Source organism: Felis catus, chromosome D3 (genome assembly GCF_018350175.1).
Source record: "Felis catus isolate Fca126 chromosome D3, F.catus_Fca126_mat1.0, whole genome shotgun sequence".
Classification (NCBI taxonomy): domain Eukaryota; kingdom Metazoa; phylum Chordata; class Mammalia; order Carnivora; family Felidae; genus Felis; species Felis catus.
Window position 1 is genome coordinate 48598643 of NC_058379.1, and position 24775 is coordinate 48623417.

The 24775-nt window shown below is 37.9% G+C and overlaps 1 protein-coding gene across 7 annotated transcripts in view; it reads left to right on the plus strand.

Moving 5' to 3' along the window:
* The first annotated feature begins 1207 nt into the window (after positions 1-1207).
* TAF4B (TATA-box binding protein associated factor 4b) overlaps positions 1208-24775 on the plus strand; it is a 187655-nt gene continuing 164087 nt past the window's right edge. For 5 of the 7 annotated variants that reach the window (XM_045041945.1, XM_045041946.1, XR_006588134.1 and 2 more), the window contains exons 1-5: positions 1208-2036; positions 15514-15659; positions 17774-17881; positions 21713-21877; positions 21980-22102. In XM_045041945.1, coding sequence (XP_044897880.1) covers positions 1694-2036; positions 15514-15659; positions 17774-17881; positions 21713-21877; positions 21980-22102 — 885 coding nt within the window. In that variant the 5' untranslated portion in view covers positions 1208-1693. Of the gene's footprint in view, positions 2037-13874; positions 14010-15513; positions 15660-17773; positions 17882-21712; positions 21878-21979; positions 22103-24775 lie in introns of all 7 variants that reach the window. The other 2 variants (XM_045041947.1, XM_006938826.5) reach the window with 2 other exon arrangements.

Here is a 24775-nt window from a genome sequence, read left to right on the forward strand (position 1 = left end):
TTGAAGTGGTTGTTTCAAAAAAGAAAAAAAAAAAAGAGAAAGAAACAAGAAAATGTATCTATTAGTGACCAGCACACAAGAGGCCCTCGATAAATTTAGTTTTCCTCTCCCCAATTCCACTATAAATTTTCTGGAAGCTATGTGATCAAGTAAGTCTTCATGGAATGGGGAAGTTTGTAAATGATTTGAATCATAAGATGGGTTCTTGATTTGGACTGGTTGAGATGGCAGAAACAGCAAATGTAGTGAAGTGTGAGGGTTGTGAGTAGATTCTGTCCACTGGAGTACACAGGGAGAGAGAAAACCAGAAGCTGTAAAGGTCAGGTTGCCTGCCTACTTGCAAAATCTCCTTCCGTATAGTGTTGGGTCCTACAAACGTAGTATTATGACAAAAGCCTGAAATCAAGGCATCTTCTCTGACTAGATCTCCAAAAAGCAAGTTTCTCTGTATATTGGGCTTTATTGATTCATTTAACAAACACTCTACACTTTTCCAAATAATATCTAAGATTGCAGTTAAGATCTAATTGCTCGAATCTGAGGATGTGGTAATCATAAGACATTGTCCCCGTTTTCAAGGAGAAAATGTTTACGTGTGTATAACAATTTAAATACGTTTAGAGGTGACAGACATCAATAGCCGCACAAAGGAAGAAACAGATTTTCCCTTGGGGCAGTTCAGCTCTAAAGTCATATGAAAATAGACATATTTTACAGACTATAAAATTAGACGCCATTCTTACATATTTAAAAGAAAGAAAAGGGCAATTTTTCACAATGTCAACTGTAACTCTCGTTTGGCGACGCTGTAGGGCAAAGCCCGCAGAAAAACAGAGGAAGCGTGATTAAGTCTTACTGAGTTAAACCGCTCTCCGAAACCAGTCCGCCACATTTTTCCTTAAAAAAGTAGAAGCGTGTAGAAATTACACTCCTGGCTTTTAAAGGAACATACAACTGGGAATACCAAGAACAGGAACGCGAATGTCGCAGTTCTCCAAGTGCGGCCCGCCCCTCCCACACGGTAGATTTTTGGCAACTTGACCCACCTTCCTCCTGATTCTGGGGGAAGATTCTAACGCCCTCTGGAGGCGTCCCTAGTGACGTCACGAGCGCGATTCCAGCATGTGGCCAATCACAGAGCCGGATTCCGGGGGAAGCCCGGGGCGGCGGCGGCGGCCTGTGCGCGTGCGCGAGGTCTCCGCGTGGCTATATAAACATGGCTGGCGTGGCCGCGCGGTGGGGCCACGCCGAGTGTGTGTAGGGGGCTTTGGGGCGCTCCGGGTTTGTAGTTTTTAAATTTCTGGCGGGGGAACTGGGGCGCAGAGTTTTTCTGGGTGGTGGGAGCCGAAGTGACGCCCTTCCGGGAACCGCGCAGCCGGGCTCCGCTGTAGCGGGACCCGAGGCTGAGGCGCCGGGCTGAGCCGGCGCACGTGTGAGCTCCCCGGAGGAAGCGGCGAGCGGCCGGGCAGATGTTGCTGCAGCCGGGGCCGCACTAACCGGAGGGAGGTCTGGGACGCGCGGGTCTGTGTCCAGCCGGCGTCCGTCACTGACTTCTGTGTCGCGGCCCCTGCGCCTCTCCCTAGCGATGCTGTGGAGCCGGAACTGCTCTGGAGTCGGCTGCAGCTTGTCAAGCCTCCCTTCGCCTCTGCTCCCGGAACGGCAGCGTCGCAGCTGCCGCTGATCCACCTGGGGGATGCCCGCGGGTCTCACGGAACCGGCCGGCGCCGCTCCTCCCGCCGGTGTGAGCGCCTCCGGGACCGTGACCATGGCCCCCGCTGGGACTCTCCCTGTGCGGGTGGAGAGCACTCCGGTGGCCTTGGGCGCCGTGACTAAGGCTCCTGTCAGTGTCTGTGTGGAGTCCACGGTGTCCCAGCCCCTGCGGTCCCCCGTGGGGACCCTGGTGACCAAAGTGGCTTCTGTCAGCGCTCTTCCTAAACTCAGCAGCGGTCCTCCGCTGCCTGCTCCTCAGATAGTCGCTGTGAAAGCCCCCAACACCACAACAATCCAGTTGCCTGCTAATTTGCAGCTTCCTCCAGGTATGTCGATCACCTTTTCCAGCTTTTCCAGCCAGTGGTGACACGGGAAACGTCGCAGCTCCGGATTGTGCCTTCATGCTGTTAGCTTTAAAAAAAACTCAGCTAAGAGAACCTTTCATAATCGACTTTGCAGGGCAGTGATTTGGCTTTACAACTGATATAGCCTCTTTGAGTCATTACTGCACAGTTTTTCTTTCCATATTTAAGGAAAGAATCTTTTCACCTAAGTGACACAGTGAAACCTGGAACAGTATATTCAGGAGGACCTTTGAGGCACTAGCTCCTAGGTGGGGGAAGATAGAATATAACTAAAGTTTATTTTCATACGCAGAAGAGACCAATTTATATATCTACATGCTTAGATAACCATATCTTTTTTTTTTAAGTTTAAGTTCTTGTGTGTTAAGACTAAAAGAGGATTTTAAATTTAAGCTAGCTAAAATAAGTTCACTGCTTTTCTGGTACCAGAAATGAATAATGCTGCTTCCCTCACAATCTTTAGATGTGTGATGGTTGTAGTTTTCAGTTAGAACATTACCACTCATTCCCAGCAAATGCCAGAGTTGAGCGATCAGAGGCATGCGATTCTTAAATCTAAAACTGTGTGTGAATGCTGCAGTTAGCCTGTGACCACTTTTTATGGAAGGGTCTACATGTTTGGGCTGTTTTTCATGATTTACGTAAAGATTTTGCTTTGTGACTCTTCAGCATGTTGTAAATTTGAGTGTTCTGCTTTCTTTCCTCAACTGAAGGCGTCTTGGAGTTTTCAGTCGGGAAAAAAGGCACATCTCACATTTCTTTGGAGTGAACTCTTCTCCTAATTATATTGTCTTCTGTTTATTTTATTAGTAGTATTTGGGTCTCAGACCTACAAAGATGGTACAGGAGTGAAGCATTTGATTCAAAATTTCAGTATCCCCTAGCAAAATGATAGGGGCTCTTTTGTAGCCAATGTTCTATTTGATCAAGAATGTTGTGGGAAGATCATGTTCTTCACTTTTGATGAAGTTCTGTTTCAGTTTTGTATTCTACAAGATATATATATTTAAGGCTATGCCGTGTATGCCACTGGATACATTTTATGCCGGTTCTAAACTGTCATCCTGCATATACTTGTAAAGTACTTAATGAATGTGTTTGAATGAAATCACCTCCTAATTTGTTAAAAACTAAATTCTTGTCAGTGAAGATTGTTTAGAAACAGTCAAAAAAGTATTAAAATAGAGGAACTGTCAACAGTGAAAACTTGCTGGTAAGTGGAAACTAATCAGTAATCACTGGTATACGTGCTATACACACTTTCATATTTATATTCTTTTTGTTGGTCATAATAGTAGCAAATAAGGAAAGGTTTCTAAGCGTAAATAATTTGTCCAATGCCAGACACCTCATGGGTGTCAGAGGGAATTTGAATCCAGGTCTGTTTACTCTTTTTTTTTTTTTTTTTTTTAACGTTTATTTATTTTTGAGACAGAGAGAGACAGAGCATGGGCGGGGGAGGGTCAGAGAGAGAGGGAGACACAGAATCAGAAGCAGGCTCCAGGCTCTGAGCCATCAGCACAGAGCCCGATGCGGGGCTCGAACTCACAGACTGTGAGATCATGACCTGAGCCGAAGTCGGAAGCTCAACCGATTGAGCCACCCAGGGTCTGTTTACTCTTTACACACTATGCTTACCACTTGGTGTGTGTGTAGACTATGCCTAATTGAGTATCAGAGCTAAGAGTGACAGAATTTTAGAGCCTAATCTTTTGTACACAAAGAAACCAAAACTGAAACTTACCAGAGCTGCATAGCCATAAACCAAGACCACAACCTAGGTGTGCACTACAGTAAAAACACTTTAGGTTATTGACCATGGAGGAACTTCCACTACAGAGGACATAAACTGCCTTTAGGAATTGTTATTTACAGAGGAGGTGGGAAGATGCTTTGAAGAGCAGCTTTTGGGAATTTCAGCTGGTGGGTGGCAGAAAAGCATACTAACATTTGTGCTCTTGTTAGTGCACAGTAAGATAACCAATAGTTGAGGAATGAAATGAAAACACAGTGAAAGTTATGAGTCTTGTACTATTTCTTTTATATCCTGAGGATTAGCAATTGATTACTCAGGGATGCTTAAGACATATAGAAGTCCACTCTTCTTTTTCCAAGATAATGAATACTTTAAGTTTTCATTTCTGTTTACTTCAGCATTTTCTCAATGAACAGAACTGGTTTTTAAAAATATACGTATGCACCACAAGTTTTTCTAGGGAGCAGGGGCTGGAAATAAAAAGGGGAGGCATTGTGAGGAAATGAAAGAAGCTGTAGCAAAGCTCTGAAAATTATTCTGTTGAATGTTTTTGGTAATTTCTTTGGTCTTCTTGGTCTTCTCTTTTTTGAACATGTGGGATTTTAGGCCAGACTGTGGCTCTTTCTGTTTTTGGTATTCTGTGTCTCTTCTGTCACTTGTTTGAGAATGATGATCAAGGATTTGGTTGCTTCTGTTAGGTCATAAACTGTGGTAGATTCTGTTTGACGGTCGTACTGTACAGAAGTTAGTGAAAGTAACTTGTAAAATGCTTCAGGTCTTTTTTCATCACCTCCTTCATGCTGAGACATGGCATAGGATTTGGATCTTAGATTCCTGAACCAGTTACTGGAAAAGCTAGTGCTTCTTGTTTCTACCCTGGCTTCATCAAAAGGATATTACATGAGGGTAGGGACTCTTGGCTTTATTATCCAGGGTATTGCATGACGGTAGGGACCCTGACTTTATTATCCAGCACCTAAGTTCCTTGCTCAGAGGAGGCTGGAGAATTTGAATGCACATATTAGTATATGTGGAGAGATCAGAGGGCAATAGGGCTGCAACCCCTAAGAGGTTCCAAGGGCCATTACACATATCAGTGTATTTTATTCTTGATTGCTTTGCTTATTCTGCTTATAAAAGTGACATATGTTCTTGTAAAAAAAAAAAAAAAAAAAAAGCAATACTGAAGTGTAATACACCCTTCACCAGAGTATTACTGTTAAAAATTTGTTATCCTTTTCATGTTAGTACGTATAAATCTTCCTCATTTAAAAAAAAATTCCTTAGTAGTCCATTGTACCAAAGTACCATCATTTTTTGACCACTCTCCTGTTCCTAGACATCGATATTGTTTGCACTACTTTCTGTTATTATAAATGATGCTATAATAAACATCTTGGTGTATTTTTGCGCAGTTCTATAAATGTGTATTTTAAAGAATAAATTGCTAGAAGTGGAATTGCTGGTTCAAAAGGTAATCTTTTAATAGGATTACCAAATTTTTATCCCCAGAAAATTGTTCAAATGCGTAATCAACAATGTTAATACTTAATTTTAAAAGGGTACCTATGGAATCCAATAGTGATTTTCCGGACTTAACTTTAATTAACGTTAATAAAAGATGAGCCCTATAATTGAGTGGAGAGAGATAGACTTTAAATGTAGAAAAATGTGGCTGGATGATAATGTTATAGATTTTTTTACTTACTGAATAACTGTGCCCAAGAGGGCTCTTGTTTTTGTGAAGTAAAGTAAGTATATAATATACGATAGCTGGGAAGGTGTAGTTCAGGGCCACAGAGTAAGGAATAAGTGTGCTGATCAAATTTGTAGATAACAAGGGGCTTGGAGAGGTAGCCTTTGTGGAAAGTAGTGAAGTGTAGCAATACAGGGCAGAACATTGGCCTTGGAATCAGACCTGGATTTGAATCCCAGCTCTACCACCTATTAGCTTTGTGATCTTGGGCAAGTTTATTAACCTCATCCTCAATATCAGTTTTCTTATGTCTAAAATTGGATCATACCTTCTTCACAGAAGTATCATATGGATTAACTAAGATAAGTATATAGGTCTACATGTTGCAGAACTCTAGGGAACACCATTTGTGTGGAATACAGAGTTGCATAGCAGGCATGTCTGGAGTATTTAAGGTACCTGTATAGCAGTTGGCTATAGGTACTCTGGGCACTGTTGATCTAATACGTATGACATCCACCAAATTCACTGTAATTTAAGAGGTTGGATTTCTGGGTGGCTCAGTTGGTTAAGCATCCGACTCTTAATCTCAACTCAGATATTGATCTCAGAGTCATGAGTTCAAGCCCTGCATTGGTCTCCATGCAAAAAGATGGATTTTGAAATAACCTCAATGTCTATGTGTCCCTGTTTTTATATGTTTGTTATAGACAAGTTGGAAAATACTGAAAAATTATCCTCAGATATTTTAAGTGTATCTTTTAGTCTCTCTCCTTTTTTTATGTAAACTTTATGGAGCTACAGTTTTTTACATGTACATTTATTTTAAAATGGAAACCATTTACAGTAAGTTTTGAAAAATTTGACAAAGGTATAGCCACCATTCCAAGATATAGAACATTTCACTCCCCTAAAGCTTTTAGTTTCTTTGAGAAAAAAATGTATGTGTGCTTCCTCTAATTTTACATAATTGGGATTCTATTGTATAATTTTTATATCCTGCTTTTCACTTATCATTATATAGTGACTATTTGTATTTTATAATCTCAGAAACTTAATTTTAATGGGTGTGTAATCCATTATTTAACATTTTCTCTATTCATTTAGGTTGCTTATGCTTTTTTTGTTTAAAAAGTTACTTATAGGGGCACCTGGGTGGCTCAGTTGGTTAAGCATCTGACTTCATCTCAGGTCATAATCTTCCAATCATGGGTTCAAGCACTGCATCGAGCTCTGTGCTGACAGCTCAGAGCCTGGAGCCAACTTCTGATTCTGTGTCTCCCTTTCTGTCTGCCCCTCTCCCACTTGTTCGTTCTCTCTCTCTCTCAAAAATAAATAAACATTAAAAAAAACTAAAAAGAAACATAAAAAAAGAAAATTACTTACAAATAAAAGTATATCAAATGTTCTGTATTTAGATTGTGGTGTGTGTGTTGATTATTTTCTTGGGACAGATAATAAGAACTTTGGAATTTCTGGATCAAGGAAATAAGAGTGCTTTAAAGTTATTCATATATTTTTTTAACTTATATATGTCAGTGTTAAGTATATGCTAGGTTCTATGCTCATTACCATGAATGCAGTGGTAAATAAGGTAGACACAGTTCCTCTCCTGAAAATCAAATAGATTCTGAGAATTTCCATAGATTATTCCGGGCTTAATTTTTCTCCAACAGTATTATTTTTGTAAACTAATACATGCACATATAAAAACAAATATGACAAGTTAAAAAAAAAAGTAAAATCACCTGGAAACATCCTACTTTTAAAAGGTGAAATTTAGGGGCGCCTGGGTGGCGCAGTCGGTTAAGTGTCCGACTTCAGCCAGGTCACGATCTCGCAGTCCGTGAGTTCAAGCCCTGCATCAGGCTCTGGGCTGATGGCTCAGAGCCTGGAGCCTGTTTCCGATTCTGTGTCTCCCTCTCTCTCTGCCCCTCCCCCGTTCATGCTCTGTCTCTCTCTATCCCCCCAAAAATAAATAAAACGTTAAAAAAAAAATTTAAAAAAAAAGGTGAAATTTAGTAAAGGTAAATAGAAGTTCTGTTTTGACAAATCAACGGTGTAAATGGAGGATAGAGGAGATGTGCCATAACTGATAGTAGTATCTGGGATAAAAACTTACTGATTGATTTTAATTTTTTCTTTTACTCAAAGAATTATTAGACTGAGAGAAATTTAAGTGACTTTAAGCTTAATAAGGGAAACTGATTTGAAAAATTAAAGGAATTGGGGCCATGGTGCCTGAGCAAGAATACAACTTTGGGTATGTTTAGCTGCCTTTAAGTGTTCAAAGTACTGTCCTATGGTAATGAAAGTAAGCTTATTTTGTGAGATTGCACAAGGGAACATCCTATCTCTGAATATTAATGGGAAGAATATTTTGATTCCATATTAAGGAATAACTTTGTATTTCTAATCTACTTGTGAAGCAGGGGCATTTATACCTCTCTACCTTCCTAATTCTGGACTTATTTCAATAGAGACTAGAAGGTCACCAGTCAGGCAGTTATGTATAGATGTGAAGTTATAATAGATGAATTCTAAAGTTTTTCTGATTCTTAGATTTGGATGGGCCTGCTATTCTTTCAGTATTTACTATTTACTATTGCTGGGAATATGGACAAATTAGAACCACCATCTGGATCAACTTGCAACCAAGACAAAATAGGAAAGGCAACTTGGCATATAATAGTTCACTGGGCAGATGGATAGAGTATGTTAAATTATGTACCAGATAGAAGGTGGATACCAGACCACTTTACACTTTTTTTTTAATTTTTTTTTTTTTTTTAGCGTTTATTATTGACAGGCAGACACAGAGCGTGAGCAGGGGAGGGGTGGAGAGAGGGGGAGACACAGAATCCGAAGTAGGCTCTAGGCTCTGAGCTGTCAGCACAGAGCCTGATGCAGGGCTCGAACTCACAAACTGCGAGATCATGACCTGAGCTGAAGTTAATCACTTAACCAACTGAGCCACCCAGGCGCCCCTACACTTTAACATCTTAATATTTTTAGAGGAAAGGTGCTCTGTAACTTAATGTGTAATTAAATTTTTGTAACATTTCTGTAGGATAAGTAGGCAAAACTGTGTATCCTTTTATGTTTGGAAAATGAATCATATTTATTAGGATTTGATTCAGAGGCTTGGTAGGTGGTTTTCACAAAAGAGACTAATGTTCAGTTTCCTTTGTATGTTTTTAAGTGCGTTTCACTAGGTTGTTGCTCATTGGAATTGGACTTTTGGGATAAACACTTCAGTCAGAAGAGCATTGACTTTAGATGAGCTCTTGTTATTTTATTCTCAGTATTGTCTGTCTGCAGCTATTCTAATATTACTTCCAACTGCTGTTTTGAGTACTTACTAGAAGAAAAGTTTGTATTGTAGACCTTTTGACATTAATAACAACTAGTACAATTGATAACTTTAAAATTCAAAAGTCTGCTCAAAAGTATTATTTAATCCCCTTTAATGATCCTACAAGGTAAGTAGAAAGTCTCTTGATCCACAAATATGAAGTGTCCATTTATTTAGGTCTTTTTTTTTTTTTAATGTGTATTTATTTGAGAGAGAAAATGAGTGAGGGAGGAGCAGAGAGAGAGACAGACACAGAATCAGAAGCAGGCTCCAGGCTCTAGCTCTCAGCACAGAGACCAATGAGGGGCTTGAACTCACGAACCGTGATATCATGACCTGAGCCGAAGTGGGACACTTAACTGACTGAGCCACTTGATTTATTTAGGTCTTTAATTTCCTTCAACAGCATTTTGTAGTTTCTAGGGGCACCTGGGTGGCTCAGTTGGTTAAGTGTCCCACTCTTTATTTCACCTCAGATCATGATCTCAGGGTCATAAGATCCAACCCCCAACCCCTGCTCCAGGCTCCACCAGTAAGTGTAGATACTGCTGAAGAGTCTCTCTCCACCCATCCCCTGCTCACGTGTCAACGCCCTCTATTTCTCTCTCAAAAAAAATTTAAATAGCTTTGTGTAGTTTCCAGAGTATCGGTGTTATACTTACTTTGTTAAACTTGCCAGTATATTACTCTTTTTGGTGCTATTGTAAATGAAATTGTTTTCTTTGTTCCGTTTAGTCATTCATTGCAAATGTATATAAAAATACAGCTGATTTTTATATATTCTGTATCCTGCTGCCTAGCTGAACTTGTTTATTGGTTTTAATATTTTTTCATGGATTTATAGGATATCTGTATATAAGATTGTATTATCTGTGAATGGATAATTTTACTTCTTTCTTTGGATGCCTTTTATTTCATTTTCTTGCTTAATTGCCCTGGTTAGAACTCTGAATACAATGTGGAATAGAAGCAGTGATTGCAGGTATCCTTGTCTCATTCCTCATCAGTAATCATTGTCTTGTTCCTAATCTTAAAGGGAAATCATTTAGTCCTTCACCATGACATATGGTGTTAGGTGTGAGTCTTTTATAGATCTCTTTTATCAGTTTGAGGAGGTTTGCTTTTATTCCTATTTTATTGAGTGTTTTCATCATGATAAAAGGGGTGTTAGATTTTGTCAAATGCTTTTTCTGCATCTGTTGAGATGATCATGTGGTTTGGTCCTATTTTGATAGGTTGTTTTGTAGTAACTTTTTTATGTTAGAGCAGCCTTATGCAGTGAGATAGATATTACATGATATTACTTTTTTGTGCTACTGGATTCAGTTTGCTAGTACTTTGTTGGAAATTTTTGTATCTATATTCATAAGACATATTGGTCTCTGTTTTCTTGTGATGTCCTTGTCTAGTTTTGGTATCATGGTAATACTGACCTTGCAGAATGAGTTGAGACGTGCTTCGTTCTTTTCTACTTTTTTGGAAGAGTTTGTGAATGATTTGTATCAAGTTTTCCTTGGATTTTTGATAGACTTCACCAGTGAAGCCATCTGGACCTGGGTGTATCTTGTGGACACTTTTTGATTAATAATTAAATTCATTTGTTGGACCTATTCAGGTTGCCTATTTTCTTAAGTCAGTTATAGTAGTTTTTGTTTTTAGGAATTTGCCTATTTCATGTATGTCATCTAATTTATGGATTTACAGTTGCTTACAGTATTCCTTTACCCATCTTTCTATAAGACTAATAGTAATATCCTCTTTTTTTTTTTTTTTTTTTTTTCCATTCTTGGTTTTAGTAGTTTGAGCAGTCTGGTAAAGGTTTTTCAGTTTTGTTGGTCTTTTCCCAGAACCAACTTTTGCTTTTCTTTTTCTCCTTTGTTTTTATACTCTATTTAATTCTGCTTTAATCTTCATTGTTTTCTTTTCATCTGCTTGCTTTAGTTTTTATTTTGCTGCCCCCCCAACCCTGTATCTTAAGATGGAAGTTTAAGTTATTGATTTGAATCTTTTTTCTTTTTAAATACCATCATTTATAACTATAAATGTCCCACTAAACCCTGCTTTAGCTGCATTCTATAAATTTTGGTATATTATGTCTTCATTTTTACTCCTTTCAAAGTATTTTCCAATTTCCCTTGTGATTTCTTCATTGACCAACTGATTACTTAGAAGTAATTAATTTCTAAATATTTGTGAATTCCCTCAATTTCTTTTTGTTACTGATTTCAAATTTCATTCCATTGTAGTTGGAGACTATACATTGTATGATTTTAGTCTTTTTAAATTTATTGGAGCTTATTTTATGTCCTAACATTGAGAATGTTCCATGTGCACTTATGGAGAATGCTGTTGTTGGGTGGAGTATTCTATGGATGTGTTTGGTTGGTTGGTTTATAGTATTGATCAAGTATTTGATTTCCTTGTTGATTTCTATATAGTTGTCTATCTGTTGTGGAAAGTGGGTATTGAAATCTCTCAACTATTATCATTGAATTTCTGTTTTTCACTTACGTCAGCTTTTGCTTTGTATATTTTGGGCTTTGTTTTTGGGTACATATTAATATTCCTGACCCATTGGGTGTTACATCAGTTATAAAATCCCCCTCTTTATCTGTAGTAACATACTTAGTCTATTTTGTCTAATATTGGTCTGACCACTCTAGTTTTCTTATGGTTGCTGTTGTATATCTTTTTTTTTTTAAGTTTATTTATTTTGAGAAAGAGAATATGAGCAGGGGAGGAGCAGAGAGAGAGAGAGAGAGAGAGAGAGAGAGAGAGAGAATTCCAAGAATTCCACTATCCGTGCAGAGCCTGATATGGGACTCGAACTCACGAACCATGAGGTCATGACTTGAGCCAAAATCATGACAATATAAATGTATGTTAATTCTGCTTTCTTCTCTTAATTTAAAAAATTGTTTAAAAACAAATTGTATAGAACAGTATGTATATAATTATATTGTTGGGCCTATACCATTAAAATAATATATTTGTGAATAACAACAGAAAGTGAGTAGGAGTAAAGTTGTATTACACTAAGGAAATTACCTTAGATGAAATCTCAAATCCATAGGAACAAATGAAGAAAACCAGAAATGGTGAATGCAAAAGTAATGAAACAAATGCTATAAATACATCCTTTGCTCCTTTCTTCTGTCAGTTTCTTTAAAAACCATACAGTTATATTATGTGATAATAACAAGGTATTGTTGGGTTTCTAATATATCTAGATACAATATATAGAACAATAATAGCACAAAAATAAAAGTGAGAGGAAAATGAGCTGAATAGGAGAAATGTTTCTATATCTCACCCAAATAAGTTAATACAGACGTGAAATAAATTCTAATACGATATATATTGCAAACTCTATTGTAGCCTATAGAACCTCTAAATATATGTATTGAAAAATTATAAAGAAATTTAAGTGTTACACTAGAAAATATTCACTTAATGCAGATGAAATCAGGGGAAAAAAAGAGAGAAACAAAAAGGAGAGGAAATATACAGAAACAAAAATAAATGGCACACCTAAACCCAACTATATATCATGCAATGTGAATGGTCTAAATAATTCAATCAAAAGGCAAAAATGTCTGGGCTCCTGGGTGGCTCAGTCAGCCACTATTTCTTTGAATGTTTTTCTGTTTCTTTACCTCTCTCTCTTTATGTTTCTCTTGTTCTCCCTCTCTGGTACTCACATTATGCCCATGTTGTGGTGCCTATCAGTGTTCCGCATTTCACTGAGGTTCTGTTCATTTTTCTTTATTCTTTTTTCCTCTCCTTTCTTTGGATTTAATAATCTGTTGATCTATATTCAAGTTCACTGATCTTTCTTCTACTTACTCAGTTTCACTGTCAAACCCCTCTAGTGAATTTTTTGTTATTGTGTTTTTTAACTACAGAAGTTATTTTTTATGGTACCTATCTCTCTAGGGATAGTCTCTATTTGGTGATCTCATCATACCTTCCTTTGCTTTTTTAAGATGGTTTCCTTTTGTCTTTTGAACAAACATATAATGTTTACTTTGAAGTTTCTGTTGTTAGATCTAACATCTAGTCTCTCTCGTGGGTGGTTTCTGTTGCTTTGCCTTTTTTTCCTGTGTGTCACACTTTTCTTTTTCTTTGCATGTACTGTAATTTGCTATTCAAAAGTAATATATTGTAGCAACTCTGGGTACTGTCCCCTATTCCCTTGAGTGTATTATTGTTGTTTGGCTAGATTATTTTAGTGAAATCTATTTTCCCTACAATGGGAAGCCTCTGATGTTGCACCTCAGAGGGCACAGCCTTGGTTGTAGCAGGGCTCTCTCTGACTTTCTCTGAATCCTGTTTAGCTGTGCCTCTCTGTTGATAACCATACCTAACTATTAAGCTCTATTGGTTGCCAGCCAATTGCCCTATTTTTTTTTAATAACGCCCTAGAGCCTAGCTTGCTCCACAGTCTGATCCAATTAAATTTAGGCTCCTTTACTGGTTAATTTTTTAGGTTTATTGTTACACGTTTGTTCTAACATCAGGAAGACCCTTCTTAGTTATCTCTTTATCTGGTTCTCTCTGGTAAACTAGAGCTAGGCCTGTTGCCTATCTTGTATGGGTCATGAAGCTACCATCCTTCTTTTAATTGTTTATTGTATTTGAGAGTGCTCTTACCTTTGAGTTTGCCCATGCTGTGTTGAAATAAAGTCAGCTTCTCAGGGGAGATATTTGGAGTGGGGACCAGGACTGTGGCATACTTCTCTGGGCAATATCCCTGCTTTAGGAGTGGGGTACTAGGCATGGGGTGGTAACCTTTGATCTCACCTGCTTACCTCTCCCAGCATGGAATAACTCCTACAAAATAACTAGGGTGAAGGACACTGGGGTCCAGATATTTTTAGTGTTCCATCCCTGAGGTGTAGAGCCTTCCTTTTATGAGTAGAGATGAGTAAAAGAAGAAGCCTGGAAACTTTTGGATACACTTATCTCAAATTTGTCCTCTGTTGTATGCAGCTCATTGTGGGGGAGATCAGAAATGCTGGTGGCCTGCTCCTTCCAGGAAGATACCATAGCCTCAACTGGGAGCTTGGGAGAGGAAGAGGCCCTGTGTTGACCACACTGCCTGATGGGAGAAGGAAAAGGGAGCAGGTCATGGTTCAGATGCCACAGATTCTTGCTGTTCTTACTGAGTTTTAGTAAATCCTCTTTAATAATGGTGTAGTCATTTTCTGTATGCCTTCAGGCAATTTCCAAAGACCCTAAATGATGTTTTGTTTTTTTTTTTTATTTTTTTTTTTAACTTTAATTTTTTTTTTCAACGTTTTTTATTTATTTTTGGGACAGAGAGAGACAGAGCATGAACGGGGGAGGGGCAGAGAGAGAGGGAGACACAGAATCGGAAACAGGCTCCAGGCTCTGAGCCATCAGCCCAGAGCCTGACGCGGGGCTCGAACTCACGGACCGCGAGATCGTGACCTGGCTGAAGTCGGACGCTTAACCGACTGCGCCACCCAGGCGCCCCTCTAAATGATGTTTTTAAAAATAATTTTCACCAGTTATGCTTGCTTTGCTAGGGGGCAGGTTTGTTGAGCTCTTGATGCTCCCATTCCAGAAATGGAACATCAGCTGTGAATATTCTCGTTTGTGCCTCCTACTGACATGGACAAGAATTTCTTTAGATTAGAAATACTACTGGGTTAGAGAGTACAAATGGGAATCAGTTTGGCACAATCATGTAAAGTTGAACAAAGCAATTCTACCGTGTTACATAACCATCATCAGGATGTTAGAGTTCTTGTTGCTGCACATCTAACACTTAATGTTGTCTTTGGACTGTTTAATTTTTGCCCATCTAGGTAGATATAAAGTGATATCTCACTGTGGTCTTAATTTACCTTTCCCTGTCATTGGCATCTGTGTTTTGTTCATTTTTGATATTCATTCTTCAAACATAAGTGAACTAAAAATTTTTTTCCGTTTGGTAGTTTGTTTTTTTGCTTGGTAGTGTCTTTTGGTAAACAAAAGTTTTTTTTGGTATAGTAGAATGTGTCAAATTTATTTAAGAAAGTCTCCCTATCCCAAGTTCAGAAAGATAATTTTGTATATTATCTAAGAGTTTCAAAGGTTTTACTTTTTGCCTTTGTATTCTTAGTGCCCTAGGGGTTTTGTGTGTGGTATGACACTTTTAATCTTTTCCATGTAAATAACTAATTGACCCAACCTTGCTTATTGAGTGGTCTGCTCTTTTCCTCACTAATCTGCAGTGCCTCTTAGGAAAATTTGATATGACATATCTGCCTGAGCCTATTTTGGAATTCTCTAATTTATTCCATTGGTCACTTTGTGTAGTCTGGTGCCATTACCATATCATCTTACTTACTGTAGTTTTACAGTTTGAAGTCATGAAGAAAAAGTGTTTTGGCTTCTTCAAGAGTATGGGCCATAGGCTTGGACTTGTAATATTTTAAGTAGCTTTGAGTGAAAACATTTTTCCATATTATTTATGGTAATTAGTGTACATAGAATTTAGTGTGTACTAATCATTTGTTCAGACATTTTACAATATCGAAAGAAATGGTCAGAACACAAAATATATGATGCTTATGTTTTATTTATTAGCTTAGAGGTCATGGTTTTTTTCTTTTAATTCTAGGAACAGTTTTAATCAAAAGTAACAGTGGCCAGTTGATGTTGGTATCTCCTCAGCAAGCTGTGACAAGAGCAGAGACCACTACTAACATAACTTCAAGGCCAGCTATACCAACGAATACTCATACGGTCAAAATCTGTACAGTGCCGGTAATATACCTTAGGGTTTTGGTTTTTTTTTTTATTCTTGGTTTTCTAGCTGGTATCTTCATGTAAATATATGTGTATTTGTGAATAAAAATAATAGATGATTCTGCTCAACTTTTTGAATTGAGCCACTTTCTTTGTGTTAATGAAGATGTTTGGTTTTGTCACTTGGTAATTGCTAAAATAATAAAGATTCAGTCTTCATACTCAAAGATTTTTATTTCTCAGGGGAATGTTAAAAGGGCTTTTTGCATGTCTAAATGGAAAGAAAATATGCTTCAATTTTAATTTGTGGTAAGACATTAACAGTACAGTTTTATACTATTCATTTGTATCTGTATCTTATAGGAATGACTTCTTAAGAAGTCCGAAATAGTTCATTAACTTAGCGTTGTTAGAAAATGGTTTATTTTACATACATGGTAATCTTTTTAGGTAATTAACTGAAGCTTATCTTGTGTGGCAGAGGTAAAAAAAAAAAAAAAAAAAATATATATATATATATATATATGTATCATAGCATGTTTCTCTGGTAAAGTAAAAAATGCTGAATGTAGTATAGCATTTTCTTGATGAGTCAGGTTCATCCTAATGAAAGATCGCATAGTGTTCTGTGGTAATATCCTCTGGCAGTCTGTCTGCCACCCTCACCCCCCATTTTGTGCTCTCCTCTAATATTTGATTCTAGGTTCTCATTTTCTGTGTTACTGTATCTTTCAATGATAGCTGCTCCTTCCCTCTTTTTTTCTTTTCTTTTCTTTTCTTTTCTTTTCTTTTCTTTTCTTTTCTTTTCTTTTCTTTTCTTTTCTTTTCTTTTCTTTTTCCTTTCCTTTCCTTTCCTTTCCTTTCCTTTCCTTTCCTTTCCTTTCCTTTCCTTTCCTTTTTGTTCTTTTTTTTTTTGAGAAAGAGAGCACAAGTGGGGAAAGGGCAGAGAGAGAGGGAGAAACAGAATCTGAATCAGGCTCCAGGCTCCAATCTGTCAACACAGAGCCCTACGTGGGCCTTGAATTCACAAACTGTGAGATCATAACCTGAGCATAAGTCAGATGCTTAACCTACTGAGCCACCTAGGTGCCCCTGCTCCTTTCTTTTCTAGTTTGCTTTATCTAACTGCTGTGAGTTGAGAAGATAGATTAGCAGACTATTTTAATAATGTTAAATAAGAATCCATATGTTTTTGGGGTGCCTGAGTGGCTCTGCTCTGTTGGTTAAGCATCCAACTCTCAGTTCCGGCGCAGGTCAGGAAATTGATCTCAGGGTCATGAAATTGAGCCCAGAGCCCGGTGCTAGGCTCCCCACTGGGCGTGGAGGCTGCTTAAGATTCTTTCTTTTGGGGCACCTGGGTGGCTAAGTCCGTTAAGTGTCCGACTTTGGCTCAGGTCATGATGTCATGGTTTGTGAGTTTGAGTCCCGCATCAGGCTCTGTGCTGACAGCTCAGAGCCTGGAGCCTGCTTTAGGTTCTGTTTCTCTCTCTTTGACCCTCCCTTGCTCTCTGTCTGTCTCTCTCAAAAATAAATAAACATTAAAAATTAAAAAAAAAAAAGATTCTGCCCCTTCCCAACTTGTGTTCTCTCTTAAAAAAAAAAACAAAAAAAAAACTATATGTTTTCTGTATGAGCCAAAGAGTAAAGTTTACGATTTTAATGCTAAAAAACTGTGATATTGCTAAATCAGTTGCCTCCTTAAGGAGTATGAAGTAGTGTCAGTTGGCCAGTTGACCAGTTAGGTTCGCAGTGGAGAATATGCTTAAAACCTATAAGGCTATATAAAGCCAATTATAACAACGGAGTTTGCTGTGGTGAAGTGTTTTAAATTTTTTTTTAATATTTATCTGAGAGAGAGAGAGCATGTGTGCGCACAAGTGGGGAAGAGCCAGAGAGACAGGGCAGAAGATCCAAAGCAGGCTCTGAGCTGTCAGCACAGAGCCCGACGTGGGGCTCAAACTCCTGAATCGTGAGATCACGACCTGAGCCAAAGTTGGACATTTAACTGACTGAGCCATCCAGGCACTCTGAAGTGGTTTAATGTTTAATGTTCACCATAGTACTGATTGATTTAAAATTACTAATGCTGATGATTCTGTTATCTCTCTCCCCTCCCCCTCTTACCCCCTTAGAATTCTGGTTCACAGTTAGTTAAAAAAGTGGCAGTGGCACCTGTTAAAAAGTTGGCACAAATAGGAACTACTGTGGTAACCACGGTTCCAAAGCCTTCCTCAGTACAGGTAAGTTGTGACTGACTTGTGACCATGTGCACTGCTTATTCTCTCATCTTTATTTAGTTGTTTCCTGCTAGATATGTAGGTTGTCACAACAACCGTGTAACCTTGAGCAATTCAGTGATATTTGGTGACACCAAAGTGGGTGGGAACGGTTGGAGGTGTAGAAACACAGGATAAACATGGTGTGTGCTCTTGGAATATTAATTTTACTTGAATGTATTAAATTAATACAAATGCACCCAATAGCCATGTGTAATAGTGTTTAGAAGCAGGAGCTAGGACATCCCCTTTGGTGTAGGGGATACTTATTAGTTATTGATACTAGTGGAAGGGAAGGAGAATAAGACTTTGAACTAGATGTAGGCCCAGTAAAGACTCCACCAATCAGGTGGGGAACATTAGAGCAAATATGGCTTGTCAGAGTTGTCCTACTATGTGCCAGCTTTGATCAGCTGGGCCTTAATTCCCACTCTGTGATCAGTCATTGGATGTCAGTTCCACAGGGAGAGTTGTGCTATTGGGCAAGATAATTCTCTGTAGTTGAGGCAAACCCTGAAAGAACTGACAGCTGTAGCCTATGTAATAGCATTCCCAACAGCTGGGACAACACAGATGTCCTTGTGATGGTATTGCAAAGTTTACTCCTTGTATCACTGATATCTACTTCCTTATACATTGTTAGAGACCAGATCTTTTGGAATTCCATTGGGGAATTTCCTTGGGGAAACAAAGAAGAGGAGGTTATAGGATGAACTGCAGTCCTCACTGCTGTGGCTGATACTCATCTTCTCCCTCCTTTACTATCCTATCCATTCTAGATTCCCTTCATTCTCAACTAATAACTCTACTGGTCTTGGTAGCTTAACTGGTAGTGGGACCAGATTTTCATCCTTGAGGGATCTGAGGTCTTAATCACTATGCTCTTTTGAGGCAAGAGTTGCTGTACTTGTCCATTTATCATTACAATTGGGCAAGGAAATACCAACAGGCACTTAAGTAGATCCCTTGGATTCACCACACATACTCCTCTCAGTCTGCGTTGTAAGATAGCAACCCTACCTATTCCAGATGTCAGGTCACTTACCCTTGTCATGATAAGCTCTTTACTGATGTTCCCTGGACGTAAGGAACCTGAGGTGCCCAGGAGGCAGGCATGGTGTCTAGTTTATGGGAACTCTTGTTGTGTCCTCTGGTGAAAGTGTGCCCCCTGTGGGCAAAAATGGGAAGCACATGGTCCCCCAGCATGTCTTTGGGAGTCATAAGTGGTTCCATTCATCCCTTTACTCCTTGATTCCTTGATTTTCATGTATTTGTCCTATTGGAGACATAGTACCATAAAGGATTTCTTGATACAGTTAGTACACTTAGTCTTGGGGGATGGAATTCGATCATCATTGAGTATTGCCTCTGAGTTTGCACTTCACCTGTGCCTTCTGCAGGCTGTTCTAATACTTTACTAGGATGCCAGCTTTTAGGTCATGCCCCCCCCCCCCCCAGACAATCATAATCAGTGCCAGTGCAGTCTTTCAAAGCATGGAAATACCATGGGCTGGTCTAGAATATCAGAAGTTATGATTGAGTTTGAGATGGTCCATCCATTACTGCAGTGGGATTGTGTAGATAGAGTAAGACTGGGATTGTGTACCTCTCTATGCCTTTTAAGAGTTAGAATTGGCATGGAAGGTGCAGATATCTGGTAAGGTACAGCTAGTAACTATATTAGAAAGAATTATGAAAGACAGATTTTGTACTAGAGACCATTAAACATTGACAAGGAAAGTGGAAATGCCACAAATCCTTCATCTGTTCACAAAAAATAGTATGCTTTTTCTTAGCTCACATTTCATTGAGCCTTATTTTGCTTCATGAGGGAGAGGAACCCTGAGGTTCCCCAATGAACACTTCCCATTGGTCCTGGAAAGTAATCATAATTACCAGCTAAAGTTTTAGATTATATGTTCTTAAATCAAGTAGTATAACGAATTAAGGGCAGAGTATAAATCTAGACTCAACTGAATATAGAGTCAGCTGAAGGAAGAGTATTTCATTATTGTATATTGACCTGGAAAAGTTTTTAGACAGTCTCCAAAAAGATTCAGAGAAAACTGCACGGTAGTTGTCCTTGAAGAGCAAGACTAAGGCTAGGAATAGGAGGGGGATTCATTTTTATTGTTGCCTTTGAGATCTGCTTATATTTAATAAAATTTTACTAACGTAGCTGCAATTTTTCCCCCAAATTTTTATTTAAATTCTAGTTAGTTAACACACAGTGTAATATCTGTTTTAGTAGAATTTAGTGATTCATCACTTACATATAACACCCAGTGCTCAATACAACAAGTGCCCTCCTTAATACCCATTACCCATTTAGCTCATCCCCCCACCCACCTCCCCTCCAACAACTCTCGGTTTGTTCTCTACCATTGAGTCTCTTGTGGTTTGCTTCCCTCTCTCTTTTTTTTTCCCTTCCCATAAGCTCACCTATTTTGTTTCTTAAATCCACATATGAGTGAAATCTAATGGTATCTGTCTTTCTCTGACTGACTTATTTCACTTAGCATCCATCCTCTCTAGCTGCATCCACATCATTGAGAATGGCAGGATTTCATTCTTCCAGCCTCTATGTTCTTAAGCATTATTCTTTATTGCTTTGGATGGGGCAATTTGAAATTTTAACCCTTGAGAATTACAATATCAGTAAGAATAATAAACACTCTATCTGTCTAATTTTCAGCAAATGAGATTTTATCTGCACTCTTTTTACAAAGGGGTATATAAAAGTTGAAGATTTAGCTGCAATTTTTAATTTAACTTTTTTTAACATTTCATCATTCATTCTAGTCTTCATCGTTAATCAGGGTTTTTAATTTCTTTCCCATTTTTTTACCCTTGTCTTTTCTAATATATGCTTGTCTAATATATGCTCCAGTCTTTCTAAAGTGGGAAATTTTGGTGTACATTTTAATTCACTTATTGGGACTGTTACCAAAGGAATTTTCTTGAAGGAGATTGCAACCTGAACTTTTTGTGTTGTATGCCTTAGTATACAAGTATTTCAACTAAAGTGATGGTGCATTGTTCAGTTTTCTGCATGAATTATAAATACTCTTGTCTTCTGATCCCCCTAAACTTGACTCCTGTTCTGTTACTTTCAGTGTTTGTTTTAAAATAAGATTGTTGCTTTATCTCAATATAGTTGTCTAAGTTTTTAACTGCCTGACTTGTGATTTCTTGTATTAAACTTTTTGTCCTGCAGGTGGCGCTAGAATCACACCTCATTTCAATAGAGGGTAGACTAACCAAAATTCTTTTCACTGTGAAAGTAAGATATCACAGTTTGTAATATTTATTATGTTTAATAGTCTAATAAAAGTAGCTTATCTGAATACAAGATGATCAATAGATCTCTCTAAAGCAGAAAATTATAGAATAGGAAATCCTCTATTTTCATATAAAGACTATTTCAAATTCTTTTTAGAGAAGTATTAATAATGTTTTTTGAGGACCATATGCTTGGTACTATTTTTCACAAACAACCCTAGGAGAGTAGGTAGGTGTCTATTTTTTTATAGACAGGAGTCAAGGGATTACTTGCTTGAGGACAACACTCAGTAGATGTCAATGAAAAGTAGGTAGGTAGATGAGAATGAAACCCAGGTCTGTTAAAGTCCAGAGCTCTTACAGCAGTGTGCCATTGCCTTACACTAGTAGAACATAACATGAAAGCAAAGATGTCAGGATCCATTTGTAGTCTCATAAGTGTGAAATGAGGCACCAGCTGTGATATATATATTATAGTAAATGTATCTAAGTATACACTACTCTTAATTTCAGTCTGTGGCTGTGCCAACAGCCAGTGTTGTCACAGTTACTCCTGGAAAGCCCTTGAATTCTGTAACTACCCTGAAGCCTTCAAATTTGGGAGCATCACCTGCCCTCTCAAATGATCCCAGTCTCAAAGCAGAGAACTCAGCAGCTGCTCAGGCAAATCTTTCTCCGGTAAGCTCTCACTTCCACCTTATGTGAGTACAGCTCTTTACAGATTTTCTTGAATTCTGTTTTTAGCTAACATTTGTGTTTTATGTATATTTCTTTACTTAGGCGATGCTAGAAAATGTGAAGAAGTGTAAGAACTTCCTTGCCATGTTAATAAAACTAGCGTGTAGTGGATCACAGTCCCCAGAAATGGGGCAGAATGTGAAGAAACTGGTGGAACAACTTTTGGTAAGTTAGTATTGTGAAAACGTGAAAATTCTGTGAGAATTCTTAGAACATGTTTTAAATGGGATGTATCTTTAAGTGAGGTTTATGTTAGATGGATTTTTTTGACAAGCTATGGTTTGTTTTTTGTTTTTTTGTTTTTTTTTTTAAGTTTATTTTGGGAGAAAGAAAGCACGCAGGGGTTAGGGACAGAGAGAGAGAGAGAGAGAGGGAGAGAATCTCAAGCAGACCACAGAGCTCAAGGTGGGACTCGAACCTATGAACTGTGAGATCATGACCTGAGCCAGTCAAGAGCCAGATGTTTAATGAACTGAACCCGCCAGGTGCTTCTGCTTTTGCTTTTTAAGAGCTTTATAATGATAATAAATCTAAGACAAGTAAATCTATTGTATATTATTTTCTGTATGCCTTAACCTAAAAAAAGACCTTGGAGAGAAGGTTGACTATTTGGCCAAGTAAAAAATTGTTACTAGAATTGCAAATGTCAGAAAGCCAGTCTGTAAGTTCAAACAACAAACTTTGTAACCCATGGAAGTAAGTTAATCTTCTTAAGTCTGCCTTTCCTTCTCTTAAAATGAGAAGAGTAATAAATGTGATGACCTTTAGGGCGCCTGGGTGGCTCAGTCAGTTGGGTGTCCAACTCTTGATTTCAGTTCAGGTCATGATCTCACAGTTTGTGAGATCGAGCTCTACGTTGGGCTCTGTGCTAACAGTGGGGAGCCTGCTTGGGATTCTTTGTCTCCTTCTCTCTCTCTCTTGCCCCTCCCCAACTTGTGTGCACTCTCTGTCTCTCTCTCTCAAAATAAATAAGTAAACATTTAAACAAAATGTGATGATCTTTGACTTACAAGTTCCAAGATGCTGTATTTTTTAGCTGTCAAATTATATGTCATTCATTTTTATATCTTTCAGATAAAATGCTTACATACATTAAAGCAGATGAAAGTGGAAATGAGCAAATATTACATATTATATGCTTAAGAAATATGCTGATGATATAACAGACAAATACAATTTTGAATTTTTTGAACTGCTCAAATCTACAGATTTCTCTGACCATACAATGAGAATTTTGTGTATTTTTTGTATAAAAATGGTCACTTTTTCCTAGCAGAAGATGTTTATGTTTCAAATATTACAGGAAAACAAGTATACTTTATAAATACTAAAATACCTTCTTTACTCTTTTTTATGCTACCTATAATTTGTTAGAAATAGAGCACATTTGAAACGGTTAGTTTTCTGCTTGGGAAAACTATTTTAGATACTTAAAATTGTAAGTCCTACAAACAAATTTTTAACTTAACTTTCAAGCATTTTTAAAAATTAAAATTAACTTAAATTTTTAATTTTTGATTTAAATGTAGTTGACATATTATTTTCAAGTATACAGCATAGAGATTTGACAATTACATACATTACAGAATGTTTACCACAGTAAGTGTGGCTACCATCTGTCACCAGAAAGTTATTGCAGTATTATTCGTTATATTTTCTGTGCTGTACTTTCCATCCCTCTGACTTGCTTATTTTATAACTGGAAGTTTGCCCTTCCTAAGTCCCTTCAGCTATTTTGCCTATTTTCTCCTCCCCAGTTTCTTCTCTGTATTTGAGTTTGTTTCTCTTTGTATTATTTTTTAGATTTCACATATAAGTGAAATCTTACAGTATTTGTCTTTCTCCTGTCTGACTTACTTCAGTTAGCATAATACCCTCTAGGTCCATCCATGTTGTGAATGGCAAGATCTCATTCTGTTTTATGGCTGAGTATTATTCCATTGTATGTATATACCGCATCTTTTTTATCCAATCATCTGTCTAATGATGGACATTTAGGTTGCTTTTATATCTTGGATATTGTAAACAGTGCTGCAGTAAACACAGTGGTGCATATATTTTTCAGAGTAGTGTTTTTGTTTTCTTTGGGTAAATACCCAGAAGTGGATCATGTGTTATTTTAATTTTTAAATTTTTGAGAAATCTTCATACTGTTTTCCATAACAACTGTACCAATTTACATTCCTTCCAATAGTGCATAAGGGTTTCCTTTTCTCCACATCCTTGCCAACACTTATTACTTCTTGTTTTTTTGATATTAGCCATTTTGATTGGTGTGAGGTAATATCTCATTGTGTTTTTGATTTGCATTTCCCTGATGATTAGTGATATTGACCATCTATTCATATGTCTGTTTGCCATCCTAAGTCTTCTTTGGAAAAATGTCTATTTAGGTCCTCTTGTCTATTTAAAAAAATTTTTTTTTCAACATTTATTTATTTTTGGGACAGAGAGAGACAGAGCATGAATGGGGGAGGGGCAGAGAGAGAGGGAGACACAGAATCGCAAACAGGCTCCAGGCTCTGAGCCATCAGCCCAGAGCCCGACGCGGGGCTCAAACTCACGGACCACGAGATCGTGACCTGGCTGAAGTCGGACGCTTAACCGACTGCGCCACCCAGGCGCCCCTATTTTTAATCAGATGATTTTTTTTTTTTTGGTATTAAGTTGTATGAATTCTTTATATATTTTGGATATTAACCCCTTATCAGGTATGTCATTTGCACATTATCTTCTCCCTAGGGATTCAGGAAGTTGCCTTTTTGTTTTGTTAATGGTTTCCTTTGCTCTGCAAAAGCTTTTTAGTTTGATATAGTCTCAGTAGTTTATTTGTGCTTT